The 26,443-nt window shown below is 45.1% G+C and overlaps 1 protein-coding gene across 1 annotated transcript in view; it reads left to right on the top strand.

Moving 5' to 3' along the window:
* Positions 1-2,050: 2,050 nt before the first annotated feature.
* Positions 2,051-26,443, top strand: part of LOC146685240 (IQ motif and SEC7 domain-containing protein 2-like) — a 173,579-nt gene continuing 149,186 nt past the window's right edge. Inside the window, exons 1-2 of the mRNA XM_085444977.1 lie at positions 2,051-2,195; positions 9,566-11,603. Coding sequence (XP_085301103.1) covers positions 10,879-11,603 — 725 coding nt within the window. The 5' untranslated portion in view covers positions 2,051-2,195; positions 9,566-10,878. The remainder of the gene's footprint in view (positions 2,196-9,565; positions 11,604-26,443) is intronic.

Raw genomic sequence — 26,443 nt, 5'->3', positions numbered from 1 at the left:
ACCGATCAGATGGTTGTACAGCATGCATCCTTAATGGCTTTAAAATGCATGAATTTGGTTCGCAAGTTTGAAATTAATTGTATTCTGAGGTAATGAACACTTAAATCCAGCTGTGATGTGTGTTTGGGATCATTGTCCTGTTGGAGCACCTAACTGTGTGATTTCATCATTCTGTCCACTTTGTCTAATGCACCAATACCACAGACAGCAAAGCCGGAGCTTGATGCTACTACCACCATGCTTGACAGTTGTACGCTCTACAATCATTCCACTCTGGAAAAGGAACAATAAAAAAAAAAGATTAAAAGCCAAAAATTACTCTGACATTAATGCACAAGTTACTGATTAATATCTCCAGCACAGTGTTTATGGTTCCTTCACTACACATAATACCAGAGACAAACATAGACTGTATATGAATGATGAACACACGTTGACATTACCCAATGGTTAGTGAATTTTTGTTGTGAAGACTTAGTCTGAGCTGTCAATGAGAATGGGCTGCTTTATATGCCCTTCTCACGCTAATAGGAGCACCATTAGCAGCCTGAAACTAGTGATTTAGCAGAGCGGTCTCCAACCCCGGGCCATGAACCGGTACCAGTCCATGAGTCGTTTGGTAACAGGCCGCAAGAGTTGAGGCTCGGATGTGAAATTTATGGTTTTCAGGGTTTTTATTGTGTTTTTTATATTGTTAATTTGGTTTCCCTGGGTCTTTTGCCGTGTGTTATGAATAAATCTCCTTTTTTTCGGTACAGATACTGGTTTTATTTTGTTGTATTTATCCGCGACACCTTAAAGGCGGGTCTGTGAAAATATTGTCGGACATAAACAGGTCCGTGGTGCAAAAAAGGTTGGACTGCTGATGTAGCCCATAAACTCATCAGGAAAGTGGTCACTGGGTGTGTTCAGTGCAGCAGAGGAGTCGCCCCCTGCTGGCAGAATGCAGGTTTAAGGCATTTCTACAAGTGATTTTATGCACAGTCGGCAAGAGAAACACCTGTTGTTAAATATCAGACATTTTAAAAGTGACCTGTTATTGCAGTGAGTAAATAACCACCAGATAATAAATCTAAAACAAGACCATTAACCAACAACAGGTCATAAGTAAACCATGTAGGGTTAGCTCGTGTTTTAGCCACATGCTAAATTTTAGACTTATTGTAGAAACTAAAAGATGCTAACTATCAGATCAAGGCTTTAACATGCTCTTGGCTACAATATCCCGTCAAAAGGAACAAATAGGTGAAAATTCCTTCTAAAAGAACAGATGTGAACAAGCCCTGACTCTGACATGTAACTGTCGAGCATGAGATGCTAAAGGTTAATTTAGCACACCTGGGTCCACCAGCTAAGTTTTTATTCCTTGCATTCTTATCAAGGATGGATAGATTTTATTGCACTTGGTCCTTGGACCACAGCACTGTCACGGTATTAGTAAAATATGCAGGAACTACAGAGCTGCATTCAGCCTCTAACACCCTCTGTGATATCGGTGCAATGATTCTGGTCGTGCGGTAAACCAGCGCTTGCAGCTGATGTGTTTTCTGCATGTGTCGCTGTTTGACGGTGCACATTTTCCCTCTCACCTACACATACTCTTCCTCCCTCCTTTCTCCCTCTCTACGGTTTCTACCTCCTCCATCCATCCATCCATCCATCCATCCATCCAAGCAGCCTTTCTGGACACAACACCTCCCCCTCCTTCCTCCTCCTCTTTCTACAGCAACATAGCCGAGGATTAGAAGAAACGAATACTTCATCGGTGACATTAACCAAAGCTTCGTTTGTTCACACGCTCACGCGGACGAAGAGGGGAGATCAGCAGCAGATCCCTCAGCTGTCAGACGCAGAGGAATGATAATTAGAAAAAGATTGACTCGGCAGCAAGAAGAGGAGAGGATCCGGCCTGCAGCAGCAGCAGCAGCGAGGCGAGCAGAGGAATACGTGAAGACGGAGAGCGAGAACAGAAGGAGGGATTGAAGTGATCGTAATCTGGTGAAGAGGAAGAAGAAGAGAGCGAAACCTCGGAGCATCAGCAGCACTTCTTTTTTTTTTTTCTTTTTTTTCTGAGAGAGATGATGGTGACAGTAGCGTCAGCGAAGGAGGGGAGAGAGGGATGAGCTTGGATCAATAATCCTCCCTCCTCCTCCACCTTCATCCCTCCATCACCTCTGCAGGAGCCGCTGAAACCTGTGAGACTCCTTCTTGTTTTGTTTTTTCTGGGTGCTGCATCGTGTGTGTGTGTGTGTGTGTGTGTCAGTGAGTGTGCGCTGTCATATGTGTGTCATGTGCATGTAGCTGTCGACTATATAGGCCACACAGACCATTATTGTGTGTGTAGCCTGTTTTTTAACTGTGCATATGCTGCACATGTTCGTGTGTATGTTTGCATGTGCTTCACGTGTGTGTGCGCGTGCAAGTGGAATGAGGCTGTTGTATGTGAAATGTGTGGGTTGTAAGAACTTGTGTGTTTGTGGCAAATAACATGACTGAAAGTGGCCAATTAAAATAGTCCCACTGCTGTTAAATAAGATCGACATTATGTAAAAGATCAGAGGAAAAAGGGTTCAGGCCGCCCACACACCGATGAATTGTGTGCACATGCAGAGCAAAGAGTGAAGATTGATTTCAGTGTAAGATTTAGAACTCAGAAATAGGATTATGTCACACAGTAAATGACTGTTTTTCTGCTATTTCTTAAGCATTTCCCCATGAAACCAGTGCACAATAACAAAGATTTATGGAAATACTTACAATTCATCAGCGATTTTAGAAACTGTAGTTTAACGAGATCAGGCTGGGCTACCGTACCTCCACCAAGGCATTTCCTCCATGGATGGATGAATGGATCCAGATTAGACCATAAAGACCATTAAAAGTTAAAATTTGAAAAAATGCCTGAATCCACTTCCCATAATTCTGTTGTACATGTACATGTACAATAACAATAAAGGTCTATTTCTGATCCTAATTTAGGCAAAGCCTCACTTCTAGAAACCTGTCGTCTATGTCAGTCTTGAACATTTTGAGATTTCTTTCTGAAAACCCAACAAATTGAACCAATCCTGTGATCTCCATGGTGAAGGCAGGAAAAATAAAATTCAGAGCAGCTGATACCATAACACCCTGATTTCATCTGATGACGCAGTGCCAGGCCGGGTTAGTTCTTGGATGAGGGGCTGCCTGGAAATACCAGGTGTTGTGATAGGCTGGCAACCTGTGCAGGTGTACACCACCCAGCCCCACCGCTGCGCTGTGATGGATACGCTGTTCAGAAAATAAATGTAATGAATTACTTTTCTGTATGTTCATGTAGTTCACCGTCCACGAATAAAACAGGTTGTGTTTCCACTTGTTGAGACTCAACATAGTTAAAAATTCTCCTACAGCAAAGATTTATAACGAGCACGTAGGTCGTGATGGTGCGTGGCTCTTGACTTACATTGTGAAGCATCTTGTAAACCAGCGCTATATAAATTTCATTAAATTGCGTTGCAGAAACATGGAGAGCTACAATCAGGGTAATTGTGCCACCATCAGTGCTAACTGTGTATCCTCCTCCTGCTGGTTATGAGTAGGCCTGCACCACCCATACGACACGTAGCCTGCCTTGTTATTCGCAGAAAAACACAGTTTAAAACACAACAAGTGCTGCAACAGTAAAAGTAACACAAACCTTAGTGCACTCTCTTACACCAGACTCAAAATACAAACTGTATCTGGGTATTGTAAGGCGCTTGGAAAGAAAAGTGTCTCATCCGAGAAGCTTCTTCAACACACTGAAGAAGCTGAGAGGTGAAACATCTTCAAGCCACTTAAAGAAGTCCAGACGCTTTTCTTTCCAAGCTCCTTAGACGACGATGACCGGGATGACTGAGAACCTTATGTATCCAGGTTTGTTTGTTTTTTCCTCCTCCTTCTTTTTTCAGCTTCTCCCTTTACGGGTTGCCAAAGCAGATCATCTACTCATCCTATCCTCTAGCATCGTCTGTCATACCAACTCTCTGCACGACATCCATGAATCTTCTCTGTGATCCTCTTTTTCCTCCTGCCTGGCAGCTCTATCTGAAACGTCCTTTGTCCAGTATATCCAAAGTCCACCTCTGCAGCTTTCTGCTTTAATATGGTCAAACTGTATTCAGGTCTATAGTGCAGCATCTTTCCCGCGGATGGATTACCTCTCTTGTTGTGTCCACCAGACGTTTGCAAACCCATGCTTAGATGTTTTAACTGTGTAGCACCACTTGGGGCAGTGTGAGAAATATGTGGAAAGGTAATGTGGTCTCCTGTAATGTTTGTGCTGCTCATGTTTTAGCTTGGCTCCTGTGCAGAGAAAACAGACGTTATAATAAACAAAGAACGAAGAAAAGCTATCCACCGCGTGTTGTGTTTGGAGACGTGCTGCTGGTTTTTTGAAGTCACTAAATCTCTCAAGCTTCTGTGACGGTTGAGTTGCTGTATGAGGTTTGAGTCAAAGAACAAGACACATGCAGAAAATGCATCCCCAGATTTTTTTTATAAAATGTGCTAACGGCTGTCTAAATGACTCGGGTAAAGTTAGTAGCATGCGTGCTTGTTGTTTTTGTCTGCGTCCACTTGTCTTTGCACTAGGATGATGTCGGAGTAAATGTGCAGTCATATTCGTTGTGTTCCCACTAGTGCTTTCAGGTTAATCTCGTTGAAATGACGTTAACGCCACAACACGGCAAATCTCCGTTAACGAGCTACCGCCGATCGCCCTGAGCGTGGGGCTGGACGGCCAACACGTTAACGAGCTAACTGCGCTAACACACTAGCTCCCACCCATGTAATTGAGCATTGCGTGGCACATCCAACATACTGTTTTACTTTAGTCCATGACGCGCTTACCTTCAGGGTCATACGTCACATGAAAACCAAGATGGTTCCAAAGGCCAGATCTGAATGAGGGTGGGGAGGTTCAATTTGCCATGTTGCAACAAGCTTAGCTTCTGTCAATACAACATTTTTAATTTATTTTATCAACTTTTCTTCTGAGGATGCTGTCTGTGTTGAGCGCTCAGTGGATCTGCGCTCGACAGTGCAGCCTAGGCGGAGTAGTCGAACGCAGATCCACTGAGCGCTCAACACAGACAGCATCGTCAGAAGGAAAGTTGATAAAATAAATTAAAAATGTTGTATCGTTCCATACATATGCGTACCGAACCTAAAGCACTGTATCGAACGGTTCAATATCGATACGAGTATCGTTGCACTCCTAGTCTTTACAATAAAAGGCACCTCGGGGTTGCTGTTGTTGTGATTTGGTGCCATATAAATAAAATAAAATTAGATGGTTAACCTGTACTCAACCAATTGGTTACCATGACTACTTTGTCAGTCACCAAACACAAAGACATTCAGCGCTATCACTGCATCCACAGATTGTTCCTCAGTCGCATTGTTCCAGTGCGACTGAGGAATAAATGGATGCAAACTGTGATTGAAGTGAGTAATGATGGCCTGTGCTGGTTTACATCGAGGGACACGATTGGTTCTTCATCTGCTAAATGCAACACTGTTTACACCAGATCTGCTGTGCACATCTGATCATTGGTCCGTTAATGAAGTCACTGTGTAAAAGAAGACTGCTTGTACTTTTTTGTTGTTAGTTTGTAAGCATTTATTCATCTTATAACCTCTGATGGACAATCAGAGAAGGATGTGCTTGAGGATCCGCTGGGCTAACTAAGGATGATTGTTAATATGTTAGAGTAAGAAATTAGCCATTTCAGCTATCCTATGTTACAGTGGGGCAAAAAAGTATTTAGTCAGCCACCGATTGTGCAAGTTCCCCCACTTAAAATGATGACAGAGGTCAGTAATTTGCACCAGAGGTACACTTCAACTGTGAGAGACAGAATGTGAAAAAAAATCCATGAATCCACATGGTAGGATTTGTAAAGAATTTATTCGTAAATCAGGGTGGAAAATAAGTATTTGGTCACTTCAAACAAGGAAAATCTCTGGCTCTCACAGACCTGTAACGTCTTCTGTAAGAAGCTTTTCTGTCCCCCACTCGTTACCTGTATGAATGGCACCTGTTTGAACTCATCATCTGTATAAAAGACACCTGTCCACAGCCTCAAACAGTCAGACTCCAAACTCCGCCATGGCCAAGACCAAAGAGCTTTCGAAGGACACCAGGAAAAGTATTGTAGACCTGCACCAGACTGGGAAGAGTGAATCTACAATAGGCAAGCAGCTTGGTGTGAAAAAATCAACTGTGGGAGCAATCATCAGAAAATGGAAGACATACAAGACCACTGATAATCTCCCTCGATCTGGGGCTCCACGCAAGATCTCATCCCGTGGGGTCAAAATGATCATGAGAACGGTGAGCAAAGATCCCAGAACCACACGGGGGGACCTGGTGAATGACCTGCAGAGAGCTGGGACCAAAGTAACAAAGGTCACCATCAGTAACACACTACAACGGCAGGGAATCAAATCCCGCAGTGCCAGACGTGTTCCGCTGCTGAAGCCAGTGCATGTCCAGGCCCGTCTGAAGTTTGCCAGAGAGCACATGGATGATACAGCAGAGGATTGGGAGAATGTCATGTGGTCAGATGAAACCAAAGTAGAACTTTTTGGTATAAACTCAACTCATCGTGTTTGGAGGAAGAAGAATACTGAGTTGCATCCCAAGAACACCATACCTACTGTGAAGCATGGGGGTGGAAACATCATGCTATGGGGCTGTTTTTCTGCCAAGGGGACAGGACGACTGATCCGTGTTAAGGACAGAATGAATGGGGCCATGTATCGTGAGATTTTGAGCCAAAACCTCCTTCCATCAGTGAGAACTTTGAAGATGAAACGAGGCTGGGTCTTCCAACATGACAATGATCCAAAACACACCGCCCGGGCAACAAAGGAGTGGCTCCGTAAGAAGCATTTGAAAGTCCTGGAGTGGCCTAGCCAGTCTCCAGACCTCAACCCCATAGAAAATCTGTGGCGGGAGTTGAAAGTCCGTGTTGCTCGGCGACAGCCCCAAAACATCACTGCTCTCGAGAAGATCTGCATGGAGGAATGGGCCAAAATACCAGCTACTGTGTGTGCAAACCTGGTAAAGACCTATAGGAAACGTTTGACCTCTGTTATTGCCAACAAAGGTTATGTTACAAAGTATTGAGTTGTATTTTTGTTATTGACCAAATACTTATTTTCCACCCTGATTTACGAATAAATTCTTTACAAATCCTACCATGTGGATTCATGGATTTTTTTTCACATTCTGTCTCTCACAGTTGAAGTGTACCTCTGGTGCAAATTACTGACCTCTGTCATCATTTTAGGTGGGGGAACTTGCACAATCGGTGGCTGACTAAATACTTTTTTGCCCCACTGTAGCTAATTAAACGAGTAAAACCATCTGATCTTTCAGTAAGCTTAAAGTCTTCTGATGCAGCCTTTGTCCAGCCAGTGCCGAAGGCTTCAACAGTTTAGACGCTCAAACAGCCAAGAAAGGGTTAAAGTGCAATTCCACCATCAACTTCTTTGTAAAGAAATGTTTAATGATTCAGTTGTTCATCATTAACTCACTCCTCTTTAGTTCCTTTGTCATCGACAGAAACACTGTCAGTTTTTGTCCTCAAAGTTCGGCTTCATAACAAAGCTGATAACTGGCAGGAACAAACTTAAAACCTATTCAGTGTGAGTGAACAGTTACACACAAACGCTCTGTGTGGAGCAGACATAAAGCAGTGATGTGCAGAGAGAGAGAGGGATGGTGGTCAGTTAGTGAGCCATGAATAATTGAATGTGCTTAATGGGAAGGGATATAAAAACTGAAACTGTTTGGCCGCGCTGCAATAGAGACCAGAAGGCTGAGCGCTCGTGTGTGAGCATGTAGAGCTGTTCTTCTGAGGACCGGTTTCACTGTTAGACCGTCAGTGTGGATGTTGTTGGTTCCCACATGCCTTCAGGCTGTGTGAGGGTAAAGCCTTGGCTTAGGGTTAGGTTTAGGATCAGCTCTGCGTTTGGGTGGGAATTATGCAGTTAGTGGTCATTTTTAAGGTTGGAGGAAGAAGCTCCATGATGCCAGTAGATCAGGGAACACGTTCACAAAACAGCCATGCAAACAAGGACGTTGGCTGTGATGGTGCAGTCCTTATGGCTTCTAAAGCACAGCAGTGACCCTAAGATCAATCTAGTATGAAGTGTTTAAAGTGCCATTACCCACAAATGCATTCAGATAATTTCAGTTTTCTGTGAAGACATTTTGTTTTCCTCTCTGTGCTGATTAGTGTGTTTAGCAGTTTGGTGTCATTAAACAGTCCAGTTGGTTAGTGACCGTGGTCACAGCAACAGTCTCAAAGACACCTCACTCGCAGACCTACAGATGGAGCTTCTTTTTAATGTGAGGCAGCAGCACCTCGCTGGCCTTTTTAATGTCCCGCCTTTTTGAATTACCTTGAAACTAATCGTTTCCATCATTAGGGGTGTGTCCACCTTAACTGACAGGTGGACACCATCGCTCTTAATTGGAGTTATTGGAATGCAGTTTTTGTCCTGTCAGGTGATTTTTTTTTTTTTTTTTTTTTTTTTTTTTTTTAAATAAATAATAATTTCCAAGGATCAGAAACAAATATAGTCAGCTGGTCATTTTTCCCACAGCCCTGCAGGGACACGATACCTTCACCGAACAAGATTCACATGTCTAACAAACAGCTTTCCAGTTCCTTTTATCAATTTTTTATTAATGATTTTCACTAATTTAAAGCTGCTATGATACCTTTTTTGGTTTTATGACACACTGTGAGACATAAAAGACGAGTACTTTGCTGTGTATTGTTGTAAACTTATATTGTTGTATAAGCCTTCAGTTTCAAGCAGCCCCTGAAAGCCTGAAATTAAGACTGAAGTGATATACGCTGCAGATGGTAATATCAGTTTACTCAGCAGCATTATCTTTTGTTTCCTCCCACTGTTATCAACACGCTGTTCTCAGTTTTTAAGCTTAGTGATTGGCTGTTTCTTCCTGAAATTTGTTGCTTATAACCAAACTGTGGAAGCTTGTGCCGTTCGAGCATGTTGTGTTTGTGTGTTTAAATGTTGCTCTGATGCACAAAAAGAACAACGTAGAAGGTTAGCAGAAGATCTGAAGCTGAGTGAAATGGAAGGAACGAGGTGGATAAAGACAGATGAGCGATAGCGATAGTGTAGGAGGAGAGGCCGATGGTGTGTGTGATCATTTTTCGTGTCTCTCACGACCGAGACGGAGCATGTCATTGGTATTTATGGGCTGAGAGACCTCACACTCTTTGCAACTGTTCTGTCAGAGAGCAGGAAGGGCCGGAGATTTGAAAAGACAACAGATGGAGGAAAAGCATGGAGAAAAGAAAGATCAGGTAGAGAGCAGCGAAAGGAGGAAGCAAGAGAGAAGAGGGGTAATGATGAAAGGCGGACCAGAGAGCAGGTGATGAAAGAAGGGCAAGAAACGACTGAGAGCATCAATGCTGGTGTTTCCTGCTGACTCTGCTTCTTATATGCCTTTTCCCTTCTTTTCTTCTTTTACATGTAACGGCTGCATGACTGGAAGAAGGATCCAGAAGTGCCATCCAGCTGGATTATGGTGATGACGGTGAAACCGAAATGTCTCGCAGCGTTCGGGAAGAACACCAATATTTAACATGACCTTTGACCTTTACCTATCACCTCCTGTGACAGAGCAACTGCAGGAAGACAGGCTGAGGCCTGCTGGTGAGTCCATGGACCAGGAGGAGGTGAAGCTCTGCTCTTCCATGCTCATTAGAAGATGATTTTCGACTGACGTTACACTTTTTGATTTGCTGAGCTTTGAGTTGCGAACTTCGGTCCCAGGTCATATTAATGATGGCGAGTGTCTGAACTGAGCTAACATAACCATCTGCTGACTGTGAGATTTGGAAAATCAGCACATGGCTTCTGACCCCAGGATTATGAGACTCTGCAGGGAAGCCGATGCTTAGTCAACTCACAGTTCACGGCTCCAGTGGACCGTTGGTGGAAAAAATGACTAGTTTCACAAGATCTCAATAGACTGGAGTCAGCAATGATAACATGCAATATCTTTAATAGAGAGGGGCAAGCAAATCCCCCGTCAGCTGTGCTTTCCACACCTGCTTCTGGGAAACTGATGTTCTGATGTGCTGTATGGAGTGCAGAGTCCGGATTCAACTGATTCATTGAAAAACAGGAAGTTTAACGGACCGTTCTGACTGTCGGCGAGACAAGGCAATCTCGCACTCTAACCCGATCGTTCTGGTTTTAACTGTCATGGGTCTGAACCCCGGCAGGAGTACCTGACCGAACCAGGGAATGGTCGGCAGCTCAATAAAACTCTGTGTTTGGAGCACGCGAGGGCGAGGTCCATCTTGATCTCTGATTCAGAACTCGAAGAAGAAAAAGTCCTCTCCCCCCCACTTACCTCTGGTGGGGGGGAGGGTGAAGGGTACTTTTGTTTTAAGGTTTAGGATTTATTTTTCACACAGTAGGCTTTAGGCTGTAGAGTTGGGCGACTCTGCTCTGCGTAACTTCAGATCCGGTCCAAGTTCTTCTTTGCGTTCAGCCAGTTTGAGGGAGTTGTATCCTCGGCCCTGTGGCTTATTTGTGTCACCACTCTTTGAGTTAGCCTTTGGCTCTGCACTAGCAGTAGCTGTGACTCAGGCAGCATTTCATCCGGTGCGGAAGTTTAGCATTTAGACTCAGTGCTGCCTTGAATTGTATTACCTGGATCTAAACAACTGTGACAGCATTTAGGCTAAAAGTGACCGTTGTCCACTGGGCATTTCCATAGCCGTTTTTCTTTTTTGTTTTGTTAGCCTGAGGTTTCCTAGCCATTAGCTTGAGTGCTACCTTTCAGACCTATTAGTCATGGATGCTAATCAGGGCCCAGGCCAGGGCAGTCCAGAAAGCCCTAACCGGGCCGTGGAGTATCTTCTTGAACTCAACAACATCATTGAAAGCCAGCAGAAACTTTTAGAAACGCAGCGGCGCCGAATTGAGGAGTTGGAGGTCCAGCTGGACCGGCTCAGCCAAGAGAACAAGGACCTCCGTTTGGACCGGCAGCCCGTCGCTCCTCCCCCACCTGCGCCTCCTCCCGAGCCTCCTCTCCCTCCTCCTCCGCCACCACCGCCGCCGGCTCAGACCACATCGGCTTCCATTTCCACAAAGAATCACCATCACCACAACAGCCAGCACCAGGCTCCGGCACAGCCTCCCTGCTCCATCCCCCTCCACCACCAGCATCATCAGGTGCACCACCACTCCTCCACCCACCACTCCCACTCCTATAATAGCACCAACAGCACTGCTCCGACTCCAATTCCAGTTCCCTCTCCAACCTGCGCCCCAACACCTCACTCTGTACTGACCCAAATTTCAGCTCCGATCTCCTCTTCAGCCCCGGCTGCTCCTCCCCCACCTCCGATTCCACCCAGGGATCAGCCGCGAGCCCACAGCCGGCTGACTCGCATGCCCTCCACCAGCACTGGCACCAACACCAACTTCGTGGAGAAAGAGAAGGAAAGGCTGGAGCGCCTGCATAGAGCCAACGCTGCCAACAACCATCACGCCCACACCCTCCACCACCACAAATTGTAAGTTCCACTGTATTTTTACTACAAGCAGGGCCAAAGGTAGTACGAGAAGATGGCAAACCAGGCAAAGAGCTGACGGTAAAATGGTGAAAAGTGCCTTGTAGTTCTTGAGATTCCTTTCATTTCATGGGGAAAAATAAGGGATGCCATATTGCCACAGTTATCCTGAGGGGGTGCACCTCCCCCAGCACATCTCTTTGTGTCTGTACAGATCACCTTTTGCCTTTTCTTTGTGTAATAAATGCTTTCAAATCTTGCAGTAAAAATCTTTTAACTACTAGGGAACACGTATTGCACATATGTTTTTATAATATGGCATCCTATCACTAAATTTTCAAACGTAACCTTGGCTTGAAGCCCGTCACTACATTGTCTGCTTTGCCAAAACTCGTGTAAATCTTTGGCTTTGATCGCTACTAACTTTGCTGCTTCTCTCACTCAGGTTTTGTGCAAGCGCTCTTGCTTAGTCTGACCAGGAAACATCTGTTTTGCTTGATTCCTTGCTGGTGCAGATATGCGAGCAAGCTGAACAGGGTTTACTTTAAAGGACTCAAACAAGTCGGAGAGGTGAAGTTTGCCACTCGAGCGTTCCCTCCTCCAAACCAGAGAGGTTTGTGAGACAGTGTGATTGGTGGGTGTACCGGACTGATAAACATTCATCCTTTTATCAGCTAATAGAGCTGCAGAGTGAAAATTTTATAAATTGCAGACAAGCGGGAGCGTGTGGGACTCGAGGGACAGATGAACTAAACAGCTACAAATCTCAAACACTGATAATTGGTGGAGCGACGACTCGAAAGCATTATGCAACCGATACTTTTGGAATAGGAGCGGTTGTTTGCTGAGAGGCCAGAAAGAAAACACTGTGTACTGTACTGATCACCATGGTAGCTTCCTCTTTTGATTTGTGCTCATATTTTGTTTTAATTTTGTCACCCTGAAGTTGTTTTTCGTTGGCTTGGATCGGCTTTGTTGCCTGGCAACACTGTCTTGCGCGCATCATATCAGGAAGTGTTGAATGACTGCTCCTCGCTGCCGTCTGTGACTTTCGTCTCCGGTGCCGTAGGCAACAGGATGCGGGCTTGCGGCTGTCCCGTGTGTCCATCGGGCACTTCCTTCGTAGCTGGTAACGCCGAAGCATTGGAAGTGCTGGCCATGGTGATCTCTGTTGCTATGCAACTGTGGAAAACCTATTTGAAGGACAGCACTCTGGCTAACAGTTGAATGGTTTTCACCTCGCTCAGAGGAACATGGAGCATCGCCTTCTTCCCTCTGCAAGCACAGAGCAGCTGCAGGAGCGAGGCTCCCGTTAGACCTGCAGATATGAGGCTGGGGAAACGCAGTGATGACTCATGGAGAAAGATTTTATAGTACTATAGCTTTGTCTTATAAGCTCTCGTACGTGCAGCCATTGCACACAGAGGTTGATAGAGGGTGAGTCAGACTCTCAGATATGGGTTCGTGTGATTAATCAAAGTGCAGGGAAGAAAAAAATCCTTCTGAGCCCTGAGTCATGGGACGTTCAGGTGCAGCCGATATTGTGAGAAAAAGCCGACCTCAAGCTTGCAAATGATGTAACATGTGCAGAACAATGATGAAGTCTGACAGCAGCGGAGATAAGGCTGATTCGTTATGAAATCGCACAGCACAATCTGCTGCTCGCTGCCTCTTCGACTGACTGAGTGCGATCCAATAAATCCCACACTACACTGGGGTAGATTATGGCACAGAGGCATGACAGCATGTTGCAGAGCTGCCTACACTGGTTTCTGAGCGATTTCATTTAGGGCATGATGCAGCAAACTGCAAAACACCCTCACACAGATTAATCCTGCAGCACCTTGGGCTGAAGTGGGGAGAAACACGAGCCACACTAGGAAGCAGTAAATACTGCACAACATGACGAAGCAGTTGAAATGTTTCAACTGATGAGAGCCCGACTGCATGCAGCAACTTCTACATGTCGGTGTCAATTTTCATTTACGGTACTGCCAACAAATCTATCCACAATGTGTCCTTGCTCCAAGATCAAACACCTGCACGTCGACAGAAACGTACAGATCCAAGAATGTCCGAAGTGTAAGTTGCATCAGTTATTTATCAGTTGGTTTGCACAGCCATACTAAGACAAAAATAAACCTCACCACAGCACATCACAGTTGGGCAACTGGAGAAATGGACCATTGATTGATCAAGTGCATCACCACTTGGTTTTTTGTTCTCAAGCCTGGTTTATGTGGTTCTTCTGCAGAGCTGAGAGCCCAATGTTATCGTGTTGAGCAAAAGTCAGGAGCCGGGCTTAACTGTACCTCTGCTGGGACATATTAGCTAATTGTTCTAGTATTTTATGCAAAGGAAGCATCAGCAAACCCCATTTGTTGGGCTAATGAGGCAGATTGGAAAACCTAATGCCTATTTGGCAGTACAAAAATAGTCAGCTGCACAGAGTTTGAGAGAACCTTGAATGGTTTTTATTAAAGATTGCTGAGGATTCTGTGAACTCATCATCTTCTAGTGCTGCATGAAGCGGTGGCCCCAAACATCTGTTCACATCTGGGCAGGGCCCGTATCTGAAGAAAAAGGCATGCACTTTGTAACTGCTTGGTTTACCCCTGGAGTACAGTATGCACGCTTGTACGTTCTCAAATAAATGGAAAGACAATCTCGGCTGATGGTGATGTTTTATTTTCTGTGCATTAAGTAAAGCTAAGTATTAAGTAATATCAGTTGCCAGAGCTCACGCGATGAACTGTGAGGAGGCCGTAACCGTAATCAGTGCTGTTCCATCCCATTGATCCACGAGGGAAGACTGATGGAGGACGGTTATGGTAATGAACAGAGAGAGAGATGTTGTTTCTGCAGTGTGGGTGTGGAGGAGTCACAGGAGTCAGATCTGTAGGATTCACATGGATGAAGAGAGGAGAAAGAAAAGAAACATAAAATGAAACGTGGATGTATCATCCTGTTCCCTTCTTTATTTAAAGATCTTTTGTTCTTGCTTTCTGGCCCACCTCGTTCTGCTATTAACCTGAGAATTGTACCTGGCTGATCTGGATGCTGACATGTGATTATGGGACTACTGCATATAAAGCCTAGTTTTAATGGGAGTCCTAATTGCCTCCGTTCTGCCTACATTGTGATCAGATCTTGTTATCTAAATTGAGTAGGAAGAGCTAGCAGATGCACCGACAAACAATTGTTCGTCTCAGGTCAACGCAGTTTTTTTTTCAAGGGCCACCGAGGAGCTTCTTTTTTTTTTTCTGCCTGTCCCATTTGGTTCTTTAGCTGTCAGAATTGTTGTCTGAAGACCAACAAGGATACCCAATGGATTTACTTTGCCAAATGGATCATCGTGGCATTGCCGTATTGGTCCATTTGATCGACCTTTGTTTTTATTATTTATTAGACATTAGTGAGGGATAGGAAAGGGAGAGAGAAAGAGGAAGGGAAAGAAAAACAGAAGGGGAGAGGGACAGTGAGAAAGGGGGGGGAGAAAAAAAATCTCCTGGATCACCTGTTGAGAGCCCAAGGAGGACCACCGGAGGGGCATCGTGCCACCCTCATGGGAAGAGCTGAGGATCCCCAGACGAGGCGTCACCCAGGAGCCACCGAGCAGAAGCTAGAGGGGGCTGCACCGGCGTGCCCGCCGGCTCTGCCAGCAGCCAGCTGTGCCAGAGTGAACCGAGCCGCGGGCCCAGAGGCCGGAGCAACAGGCGCCAGGCCCCGCCAAGTAGCCACCGGGAGTGAGCTGGTACATACCTGAGCGCCCTGCCTCGGACACCAAGAACCACCAACGCACCGACCCCTGAGGGCATCAGTCACCGGCAGGGAGTGTGGTGAGGGGAGATAGGCCTTGGAGGGCCTGGGAGTTCCCAGAGAGGTGGAGTCTAAGACCCAACCTGACATATAGACACAGACAAACAGGCACACACAGACACAAACATGCATTCCCACCCTCATGCACACATATACAAACACTCAGCACTCACCCAACGTAAGGATTGACATAAATGGACATGTACACACAATCACACTCCCCAAACATACTCTATACCCCGGGTCCAGGTACCCTCGCCCCCAGAGGGGGAAACAGAACCCAGACCCAAGAGATGTTACCCTTCCCCCCGGGGTGGAGGCAAGCAGACCGTCCCAGGCTCCGCAGCATCAGGGAGGCCAATCGGACAGCTAACATCTCCTCCCAGCCCCCCCGCCCCGATGGCTAGCAGAGAACGGGGGTGTGTGAAGACCCCATACCTCCCTCCTCCCGCTCATGTGTAGTGTTGCTGCGTGTTGCTCTAAAGTGCATTTAAAACAGGGGAGAGCATGGTGCTGCTGCCAGAGAGCAGCAGGTGTTGGCACGGCCCCTCCCGAGAACCCTCAATGTCTACATGGATTTAAAATTGAGAGGTGGGCACCAGCGCCAGAGGTAGGTTTGAGTACACAGACCGTCCACTGGACGCCGTTAACGTGCCCACCCTCAAGGCCCTATATATATGTGTGTGTGTTATGAGAGTGTAAGTAATGTGGATGTCTAAGTTGTGAGATAAAATTGAGGCACAGGTGGCCAGAAGGGGACAGAGGGGGGGAGATGTCTCCCCTGCACCCTTGTGACACACCCGCACCCCAAGGCCCTACCTGTGTGGGTGAGTGTGGTGGAGCAGGAAGAGGGAGGCAGCCGGGGATGGGGAGGAAAAGGAGGGAGGGGGAGGAGCTTTTTCAAAAGTCACTTTAAAAATACTGAAGCATGGGATTATACTTACTTGTGGACCCACATGTGGACAGCTGTTCACAGATAGTAGTTGTTTCTCTCACAGTTTAAACGTCATTTGAAGGTAGGAATGAAAGTCAGGCCGTGATTACCAGTCTTAAAGGTTGTTCAGACCAGAAACAAAGCTGCTTGATTACAGCAAAAAGACGATGATTATTATTCGCTAACATGAGGCGCACGATGAGCCCACTGAAATAAAGACTTTGTATTGCTTTTTTAAAAACTGCATTAAGTCTCCAGATGTGTGATGTGGACCTGACTGGCCTGGAGCATGAGGTCCACATCACAGCCATCATCTGCCACTAACCACGAGCTAAACAGACAAAGATGAACATTACTATTCCTTCCACAGATTGAGACACATTATTTTAGATAGAACAGTAAGTGGATGGTAAATAGCACATTGCTTGGTACTTGGATAGCTCTTTTCCTCTCTGAGCACTCAAAGCACTTTTTACACCCTCTTTCACCCATTCATACAAACCCATACACAACACTTTATTCTATAGTTTTAAGTTTTCTAACTATCACAGTTTGAAAGTCTCAGTTGTTTGGTCCTGAGTGCTTAAAAACCATATCATAGTTTATAGTGGATGGCTTCTTTCGCTCATGTGAACATTGGCCTTTGATCTGAGTCTGGTCCCGCCGAGGTGGCTCTTCTATGTTGTGTGTTGATGAAGTGGCTGTTTGGTGTCTCCAGTGTAGAGAGTTTTAGGAGCGTCCTTTCCCCTCAGGCTTAGAGGGAACATGTTCTGCCCGGTGTTGTAGGGTCCTGATTACTCAAAGTTTGTGTTCCGGAGGGTGATGGGAGTCAAAGAGGAGGCAGTGGTCTCTGTACTTCAGCACACAGCGGTTGAAACACCTAAGAAAGGATCTCCGGCCTGCACTGTAGGTGGCTGACACCTGTATCGTAAACCACCACCTCTCTTCAACGATGGCTGTCCACGAGCACCAGTATACTCACCATGCTGAGTGCTTTGTGTGCCGCCGTCAAACAGCCGCACCCATTTGTGCTCGCCGTTATGGCACAGGAAGCTGCTGCGGTATTCTTCTGAATGATGGGTGTCGCCACTCAGGCGATATCTCCACAACAGCGCCGATGTAAGAAAAGTCCAAATCTATTGTGTTTTTACAAAGTCTCATCTGTTGTAACATCCTCCATCTGTGTAATCTGTACTGATGTATCATGACCGTAAAACCTGACAAGACGGTACACTCATGCATGCCTTCTTCAGGCGCTGCATGGCGATTATAATGGCGGCCTTACGCTGCTCTCAAACCATTGTCTTCTTGGTGCAAAACAACATCGGTAAAGAGTGTCCAGCTGAGTGTTGTCCTGTTAAAAACATGTGTTTGTGGAAGGGCTGTTGGGTTCCTCCTGTGTAAAGCAGGACGGGCGAGGAAAACCTCTTTAACAGGAAAAGAGCTCAAACTGAACCAGGCTCTGGAAGGAGCAGCCAACTACAGTGACTGACTGACATCACCTTGTGGCATTGACCTGGGTCCAAAGTATTTTTTCCATGTTTTTGATACTGTGAGAACAAAAAACAAACATGAACATTAACAAATATTTAAGATGTTCATTAAAATAAAAGTCTGAGATGACAGGAAGGTGTTACAGTGGTGGAAACGAGCCTGCAAGATTGTCACACAATAAAACGGCAATAAAGAACAAAAAAATGCCACGTTTTTGACACCATAACAAAAACGTTTTTCAGCTGAAGCGGAGACGAGAAGAAGAAAGGGCTGAGTGAGAGGGAGGAGGCGGGGCCACGTGGGTGCTGTGGTGTGTCAGCTCGCTGCCACGGAGCGCAGCGAGAGCAGGAAAGTGCAGCTGGTGCTGTAAGAGGTTTTAAAACATGTTCAAATATTCACAACTGATGTGGAATGAAAGATCTTTATTTGCACCCTGACATTATTACATCAAAGTTTATGTTAAAGACTGAGACAGTACAAGCAGTTTGTGTTATCCAGAGCACTGATCAGCTGCGTCTCCAGGGAGCTCGTTTCCACTGCTGCTGGACGCAGACGTGCTCGGCGTAGGTGAGATCCTCTCTGCAGAAGCAGGAGAGGGATTTCAACGACCGCCACAACATCAGTGAGCCAGCTCGGGGGAAACACAAGACGGGAAGGGCCGGGGCTGACTGGTTGGCAGCATGAACTTTCAAAATAAGAGCGCGTGGGTTGCCCAAATAAACCGATTGCTGTCATATTTTAAAACAAGCCACATTTTCAGATATCAAGTGTCTCTGTCGAGGTCTCAGTTAGTCGTCCTCGCACTCTGCTGTTGGTCACTTCCTGCTCTCGCTCACCCTCTCTCTCTCTGACCCTGTTTTTGTAAACAGCTGCTGACATACAATACAATTTTTATTTATACGTCATCTGGGAGGGATCATCATCAGACATCTGGTTCTCTGTGTGCTGATGATGATGGCAGGAGCGTAAATGAGCTCAGTCAGCAGCATCGCTTCACCGTGTGTGTGTGTGTGTGTGTGTGTGTGTGTGTGTGTGTGTGTGTGTGTGTGTGTGTGTGTGTGTGTGTGGGGATAGCAAATTAGCATGCTGCTATACTTGTGGGGACCAACAGCCCTTATGGGGACTAAATCCAGGTCCCCACGAGTTTGAAGGCATGTTTGAGGCTCAAAATGTGGTTTTAGTGTCAGGGTTACAGGTTGTGGTTAAGTTTAGGCTGAGCGTTAGGCATTCATTTTTGATGGTTAGGGTAAGGGGCTACGGAAAGCATTATGTCAATGCGATGTCCTCACTATGATATAAAAACGTGTGTGGGGGGGGCTCAAAAGTCATGACTCAGTTTTTTTCTAATGGAGGTGGATTTAAAGCACCTGATCAGCGCTGACTGTTGCCTGCTCACCCTGACCTAAACACATTTCCACCAGCAGCCGTAATAAAGACGAGGCTCGTTTGCAGGTCGTCAGTTCGTACGATCGCAGCGAGCTGCGTGGTTACAGTCTAACTGTCGGATGTGCTGCGACTTCTGTTTCGCATGCTTCCTCATCAACAGTGGAGCTAACAATCCTGTTATAGGAAAAGTTGTGAAATGGCTTTTATGACATTGTGAGATGCCTCCGTGTATCATCGCTGATCATCTGGAGTGATTTTGGTATCCTTCCAGCTTTTAAGGAACTATGTTTTTTTTTTTTTTTTTTTAAATAATAGGCACTCTGCTCTGTTTCGTCTTTCACTCCCCTACAGATGAATCACACCTTCAGGCAGAGCGTTAAACTTGTCTGGATCAATATGTTAGAGCCGATCGAGGCTTCTTGATCGATCGGTTGTTTAGCGTGTGTCAGTCAGGCATGAGTGTAGATACAGCGCTGTGGGGGGACATATGATCTGTGATCACATGAAAGAAACTAAGACAACCTCATGATTCATGATTCGCGTCATATTTGACTCGAGTATTTTTGGGGTGTTTTTGTTTTTTTTCACAGAATTCAGTGAACAACGTCTTTTTCACACGACTGTAGGTTTACTGGCCAAGCTAGCTCCACTCGACTCTTAGTGCGCTGTGAAACAACAACCTGTAAAGTGAAAAACGATGTTGTCTTTATTTTATTCCAAGGTTCATTTGAAAGAGTCGAGGGAGACGCTGACCATCTGGAGAAAAAGCCAGACAGTCTGAGGAACGACGAGCTGCCAATAATTAAATCAAACACTGACCAAAGTCCTTGGCTGTACAAACCTGATCCTGATCTTTTATTCTGTTGCTCCACAGAAACGATGATCAGAAACAAAACAACAGGCTCAGCAAATCCTCCTCGTTTTTTTAGGACTATAGATTCGACACCATATTCCATCCACTGATTTTCTTCCCTTCAGTTGTTTGTATATATTATTGTGTCATCACAATAATATATGTAAAAGGATGAAACAGAAAGCAAAAACCAAACTAAAATGACACGATTATAAGGGTTAAATATTGAGCGTCTTGTTTTATCGCCCTGTTCTGTCTCTTTAGGACACATTTTATTAAAAACTTTTCTGCATTTCATCAAAAGTCGGTCGTTTCTTCAAATCATATTTTTATAGTTCGAAATAACTTTTAATTGCATCACATCATTTATTAAAGCACTTTCAGTCCCAGTTCAAGTGCAGGGACTCGCAGAAACTCAAAATCTCTTAACGCCAAACACTTGTCCCCTCTGGCTCGCCGTAGACTGCACCTTACGCAATCTAATTAGAGCCTGCGTGTATGAGAGAGACAGGAGTGAGATGACATCATTCGTGGTGATTTATGGTGTAATCATTCATCAGCTGACCTGGACGTTGACACGCACACGGCATCTGTTCACAAAGCGCTCGCAGCGTCTTGTTTCTCCCTCCCTCCGTCAGCCCGTCTGTCTGTTATATTTGGAAACATGGAAATCAGACATGGAGCTGCTGCTGCTGGGGAAGGTGGGGTGGAGGGGGTCCAGTGCTGCACTGTCATGGCAACAGCTCGGTATCCAGAAGACATGAAAGGAGAGAGTCAAATTTCAAAATAAAAGGTCCTGTTCCCACCAAGGCCCGTCAGTTCCTCACCTGAGTGTGAATCTGATGTGCTCTTCAGTAAAAGCACATTAATCTGTGGGCGAAGTCTCGTTGTAAAGACTGATTTCTGGCAGCAGATCTCACAGGACGCAGATGGTACAGGGAGGAATCTGGCAGCCAGCTGATGTAAAGATGTGACTTTTATTTTACAGCACGTCTGTCAGGCTCTCTGCTCAAAGGCGAGGCTGCAGACTTCAGACTGAGCCAAACAGAAGCCTTCAGACTGTGCGGTCAGCCGGTCGACACACTTATTGCTACAGATTTACTCTGTGCGTACAGAAGAAGGTGGCAGACGGTGCTTAAGTTAACAGTTAACTCTTTAAAAACATATTTCAAAAGCAAACGTTTGGTGCTTCTGAAACAACCATTACCAGCTGATGCACTCAAACAGAAGCATGCTAGCTGCGTGCTGTGCTGCCTGATTAACGTTAGGTTTTCCTATAACAGGAAATAATTCCTGAGCACAGTTGTTGCCATGGACTAAAATGTAATCAAGTACACAGTTTTGAAGAATTCTGGGATTTAGGGATATGATGTTAGGGAACTTTGAACTTTTTTCTTTGATTTTAATGGATGCATATATGACGCCTTTGAGTGTGCACATTGTGTGCAATGCTCACGTCAGCTTTGAAAGAAACGGATTTGTTCATAGCTTTGTTCATACAAGTCTGCATAAAGGTCTAAAGTTTTAATGAGCTCAAAGGGAGCATTGCTAGCTTATCATGCAAAGATGAATTTACTTTTCAGATGGAATGATGTTTGGATGATTGAATAAATCGTTAAAAACCTAAATTTCCCTTGTTGTGTTCTTCAAGTGTACCGCCAGAGAGCATAAATGATTTCTTTGAACTAATGTTTTAACACATACTTGCATCACTGTGTGAATACTTTTTATGGACTTCTGCTGCACAGGAGCTGGGCGGGGGTAGTTGGGGTAGATGGCGATCATACAGCAGTTAGACCAATTCAATTTGATTTATACAGCGCCAAATCACAGAACAGCCGCCTCAAGACACTTACAGTAGATCCTACAGTAATAGATACAGAGAAAAACCCAACAATCATATGACCCCTGTGAGCAGCACTTTGGCGACAGTGGGAAGGAAAAACTCCCTTTTAACAGGAAGAAACCTCCAGTAGAACCAGGCTCAGGGAGGGGCGGGGCCATCTGCTGTGATTGGTTGGGGTGACAGAAGGAAAACAGGCCATCCACCAGCCCACGTGTGGTTAGGTTCAAACAAGAAAATCATTCAGTGTGGGTGAAGATTTGGTCAGATCTTATTTTACAAAAGTTTTACGTCCCCGTTCATGACAGGCGGGATGTTTGAACTGCCTGAAGGATTCTTGTAATTTGAAGCACAAGTTAAGTTGGACTGAAGGATCAACGGGTCTGATTTTCATCCTTAAACGTCGCTCTGACTTCAAAACACATTTTGGTCATAACTGAAGAACTCCAACATTAATTATGACAAAGCTGTACACAAAAATCACATAGGATACATTTAGTAACAACGTTTAATCCTCAAAAGGTAAAACTGCAAATGTGAACAGGTATGGTTGTAACCTGCTTCTGACTGCTCACCAGATGCACTGAACCAGATCACAGTGGTTCCCTGACCTGACACTGGAACTGTCACGCTTTTGTTACTGTTACAGTAGAGAATGTTTTTAATAAGCGCCCCATGTTTCAAATATTAATAATATAGTAATCCCTAAAAGCCCAGACAGCACTAAGTGCTCCGTTTCAGACAGTTTCGTGATAAGTGATCATCTATATATGGGCATCTGAGGCACACAGGAAGTACAGAAGCCCCACCCATGTATCTTCTTTTGCAAGGGACGGGCGATTAGAAGAAAGCTAGTCTAAAGGGAGGATTATTTTAAAGAGGGAAGCTTGTTTCAGACTGAAGCAGCCGGCAGGCGTCTGCTGTCGTTTTCTTTGATGTTTTCTGTGAATCTAGGCGTTTTCAGTGTTCCACATTTGCAGCTATTCTACTAATGACTGATGCTTTGAGAGAATGTTCTGAAATTCCTCCTTAACCAAAAGAACGATTTGTTCCAGTGTCTCCTTGTCTGGTCTGGGTGAGACATGATGACATGAGAAGTAAAGCAGACTTGGTACAGTAGAGGCGCTGCAGTGTGTCCAGATGGGTGTGTGTTTGTGTGCATTTTGAGGCCAGCGGTGCCGTATCTTCATTGTCACTGGTAGAAAATGTCTGCTGCTGTGCGTCTCAGTCTGATGACATCGCCAGTAATCCATCCACGCTGCTGCAAAACCCGAGAGGACGCACGCACTGCATGCTGGGAAAGAAGCTGCCAGCAGTCTCACTTGGTTTTGTTCAGTCTGGGAGAGAGCGAGTTTGCTCTTCCACAAACTTCTCTGGTGTCGTTTTTACGCCTGTACCTCGTTGGTTTCCTACGTTTCCCAGAATGCCTGTGGGCCCCATCTTGTTGCCTTTTGGATGGTACATGTGTGCTGACAGAGAGAGCACGAGTGGGAATCACACCCCAGTCTGTGGTGTTTTAGGCTGAGGTTAGAGTTTCTACTGTCAGAAGCAAGAAGCTGTTTTAATGTCACGTTTAAAGGTCGTTAAACTCTTCTGGCCATGGCAGCGGAAACCTTTGTTCTTCATGAGCAGGAGGGGGTTAAATGAACTGCAGTCCCTGGCTGTTTAATGGACCTCAATGTGCTGCACTGATGTACAACTTCATAATCGAGTCACGAGAATTTTCTACAAAATGTGACTCATGTTCCTGTGATTCAGATCAATTAAAGATTCACTGACATTATTATCAGATTATTATTATTAATACTGCCTACCAGTAAAAAAAAAACCCAAAAAACAGTGTTTTTAAAATGCCCGTGACTTTTAAACTGGTGAATAGGTTCAGCCTGACATGTCTCATACGTGAAGATTGAGACCTGATTTGGAGCCCCCTATTGTCTGATTTAGGAGAGCTCTATGTCATCATTATAGCATTCAAACAGTTATTTGAACAGCAACCGAAGGGGAGGCGAGGTGATCTCAGCCCTGCTGCTGTACATGGAGGAAAAGAGAGAGAGCTGAAGTCCTGGGGTTTTTGAGTTGTTCATTATTGAATTCTATAAGATTTTGGATAAGACGCTTCATTGGTCAGATACAGCACGTGCACACAGCTAGCTGTTTGAATACTAGCAAGTCCAACAACTAAAAGATTGCAGCCAATGAGCCAAGCAAGCGTTCAGAAACACACACAGCTGTTCGAGCCTTTCAAAGGCTACAAAACCAGCATTTGGAGCAAGATGGCACCAACTCGCCCAACATTTGAGACACTAACTGAAGTCTGAGTGTCATCCAGGCCGTGTTTCACTTTTGCTGATTTTACCCTTGTTTTCAGCCACAGTTTATGCACAAAGACAGATCGGTCAGGCTTCTTCTTCACACAGGAGGTCAAGCAGGCCCAGGTCCTCTATCATATGGAAGGTTGGTGGTTTGATCTCTCCAGAGTACCAGTCTGTGTGCCAAAGTATCCTTGAGCAAGATGCTGAACTGTGATTGGCCAATGCAGTCATGAGAGTGTGAATGTTAGATAGAGAGTACCTAAGCCTATGAAGAAACCTTCCACTTTTTTAATTCAGCCAGAGTGCCAATGAAAACATCACTGCAGATTTTACCTGCAGTCGGTCACATGGCCTGTGGCTTCACAGGCCATGTGTTGTTTACAGTTACATTAAAATGTAACTGTAGCTCATGATGACCTAAACAAATCGTAATAATGTTGTTTTGCATCACTGCAACATGAGTTACATTGTAGGCTGAACATTTTATGAATATATTGATTAACACATTTAATAATATGGTTGCTTGGTGTCATAAATGTTTGCAGACTTTAGCGGGTCACTTCCTGTGTGATGCCTTCGTCACTTCACATTATTCTTTCAACTTTCACGTTTTAATTAGGTCATGTAAAAGATTTGTTTTGACTGTTTCACAGCCACGTTTGAAGATTCTGCTTCTCTCACACAGGTCACACGTTAAGCTGCTGTAGCCTCTTTACATTCACAACACAGCTATGGCAAGCCACTTTGCAGCCCACCCCAGCTCCTCCTTTTCATGGCGTGTCTGACTCGACCGCTCTCGACTCTGCTCTCTTCTGAACAGGGTTTTACTAACTGCTGCTTGAACATTGCAGTAACACCAAAGATAAATGCATGTCTGTGTCATCTCAGAGGACTTGACCTTGGAAGGTTAAGATCGTACAGTAGCACGGAGGAAACCCCAACAAGTTTATCTGAGTGTGTCAGAGAAACTGTTACTGAACCCATCCCAAAACTACTGACAGGATTCCAGAGGAAAATGACGTGCAACCAAACTTTATTGCATAATTAGATTCAAATAAGACTTGAATCTTTTCTGCAGGAAAACTGGGTCACTGCAGCAGCAGAGTCGAGTATTCTTCACTCCTCTATGTGAGAATAGAAGGAGTACAGTATATGTAGGGTAGTGCAAAATATAACTGCAAAGTAGATCAGCAGTTAGAAGCTCAGAGCATCACAGAGAAGTGCCCCCCCTACAGGCTGCATCACTCATGTTTTTTGTACTGCAGTAAAATAAGTGCTGCATGGTGCTGCTCTATTAGGGTAAAAGAAAGGAACATGGTCCACATTTGTGCAGGTTTAGATGTGATTTATTTTTTGCTCCTGCCAAAAGAACCTGGGGATGCTTGTTTCGTGTGATTTTAGTGACCCTTTAAAACTCTGTAGAAACTCTGGGGAGGAACAGAGTTGGCACAACTGAGTGGTGAGTGTGAGCTACACTATCTGCTCCTGTTCATCCCGGGGTTTGACATTTGCAGCTGCTGTGTGTGTGTGTCCGTGTGTGTGTGTCCATGTGTGTGTGTGTGTGTGTGTGTGTGTGAGAGAGAGAGAGAGAGAGCTAAGAAGCTTCAGCAGCACTGAGTGCCGCAGGCTTGTTGAATGGAGGTGCACAGTACTTAAATATCAGCGGCCTGCCATGCACCTGTATGTGTGTGTGTGTGTGTGTGTGTGTGTTAGCACTCAGGCCTGTGTTGCCACTGTGTCACGATGTTTGCGTGCCCTAAGTGTAAGTAAATGTGTGTGTGGGTGCGCTGCAGGGGAAACTGGGCTGGCTGATATGAATAGAAAGGTGATGAATTACCTCTCAGAGCCGAGCCGCAGGACAACACCCTGGAGTCCGACTGTGTGTGTGCGTGTATGCAGAGGTGTCTGCTGGCACAGGATGTATAGACAAAAGTTAGGGGGTAAGGTCGCTGTAGAGGGAGAAAGAAAGCACCTGAGAGCTGTGGCTTTGTCTTCTTGTCGTACAGCACACAGACCTACAATAAAGCAGCACTGTGGGCCTGGGTATTTGCTGCTGGGGCGTCCCATGTGTGCAAAGTTGATTTAGCCACTAAAATGGCTAAATGTATGAACTGGTACAGTTTAACAAGTAAAAAGAAAATACTGGAAATTTGAGAAAAAACTGTTACATTTACCAAAAAATGTTTTTATTTTTTTCAT

Source organism: Copadichromis virginalis, linkage group LG20 (genome assembly GCF_057382275.1).
Source record: "Copadichromis virginalis isolate Kocher_CV1m ecotype Utaka linkage group LG20, C_Virginalis_male_GT1.1, whole genome shotgun sequence".
Classification (NCBI taxonomy): domain Eukaryota; kingdom Metazoa; phylum Chordata; class Actinopteri; order Cichliformes; family Cichlidae; genus Copadichromis; species Copadichromis virginalis.
Note: the sequence above shows the minus strand (reverse complement) of the source record. Positions and strands in the feature narration are given on the sequence as shown.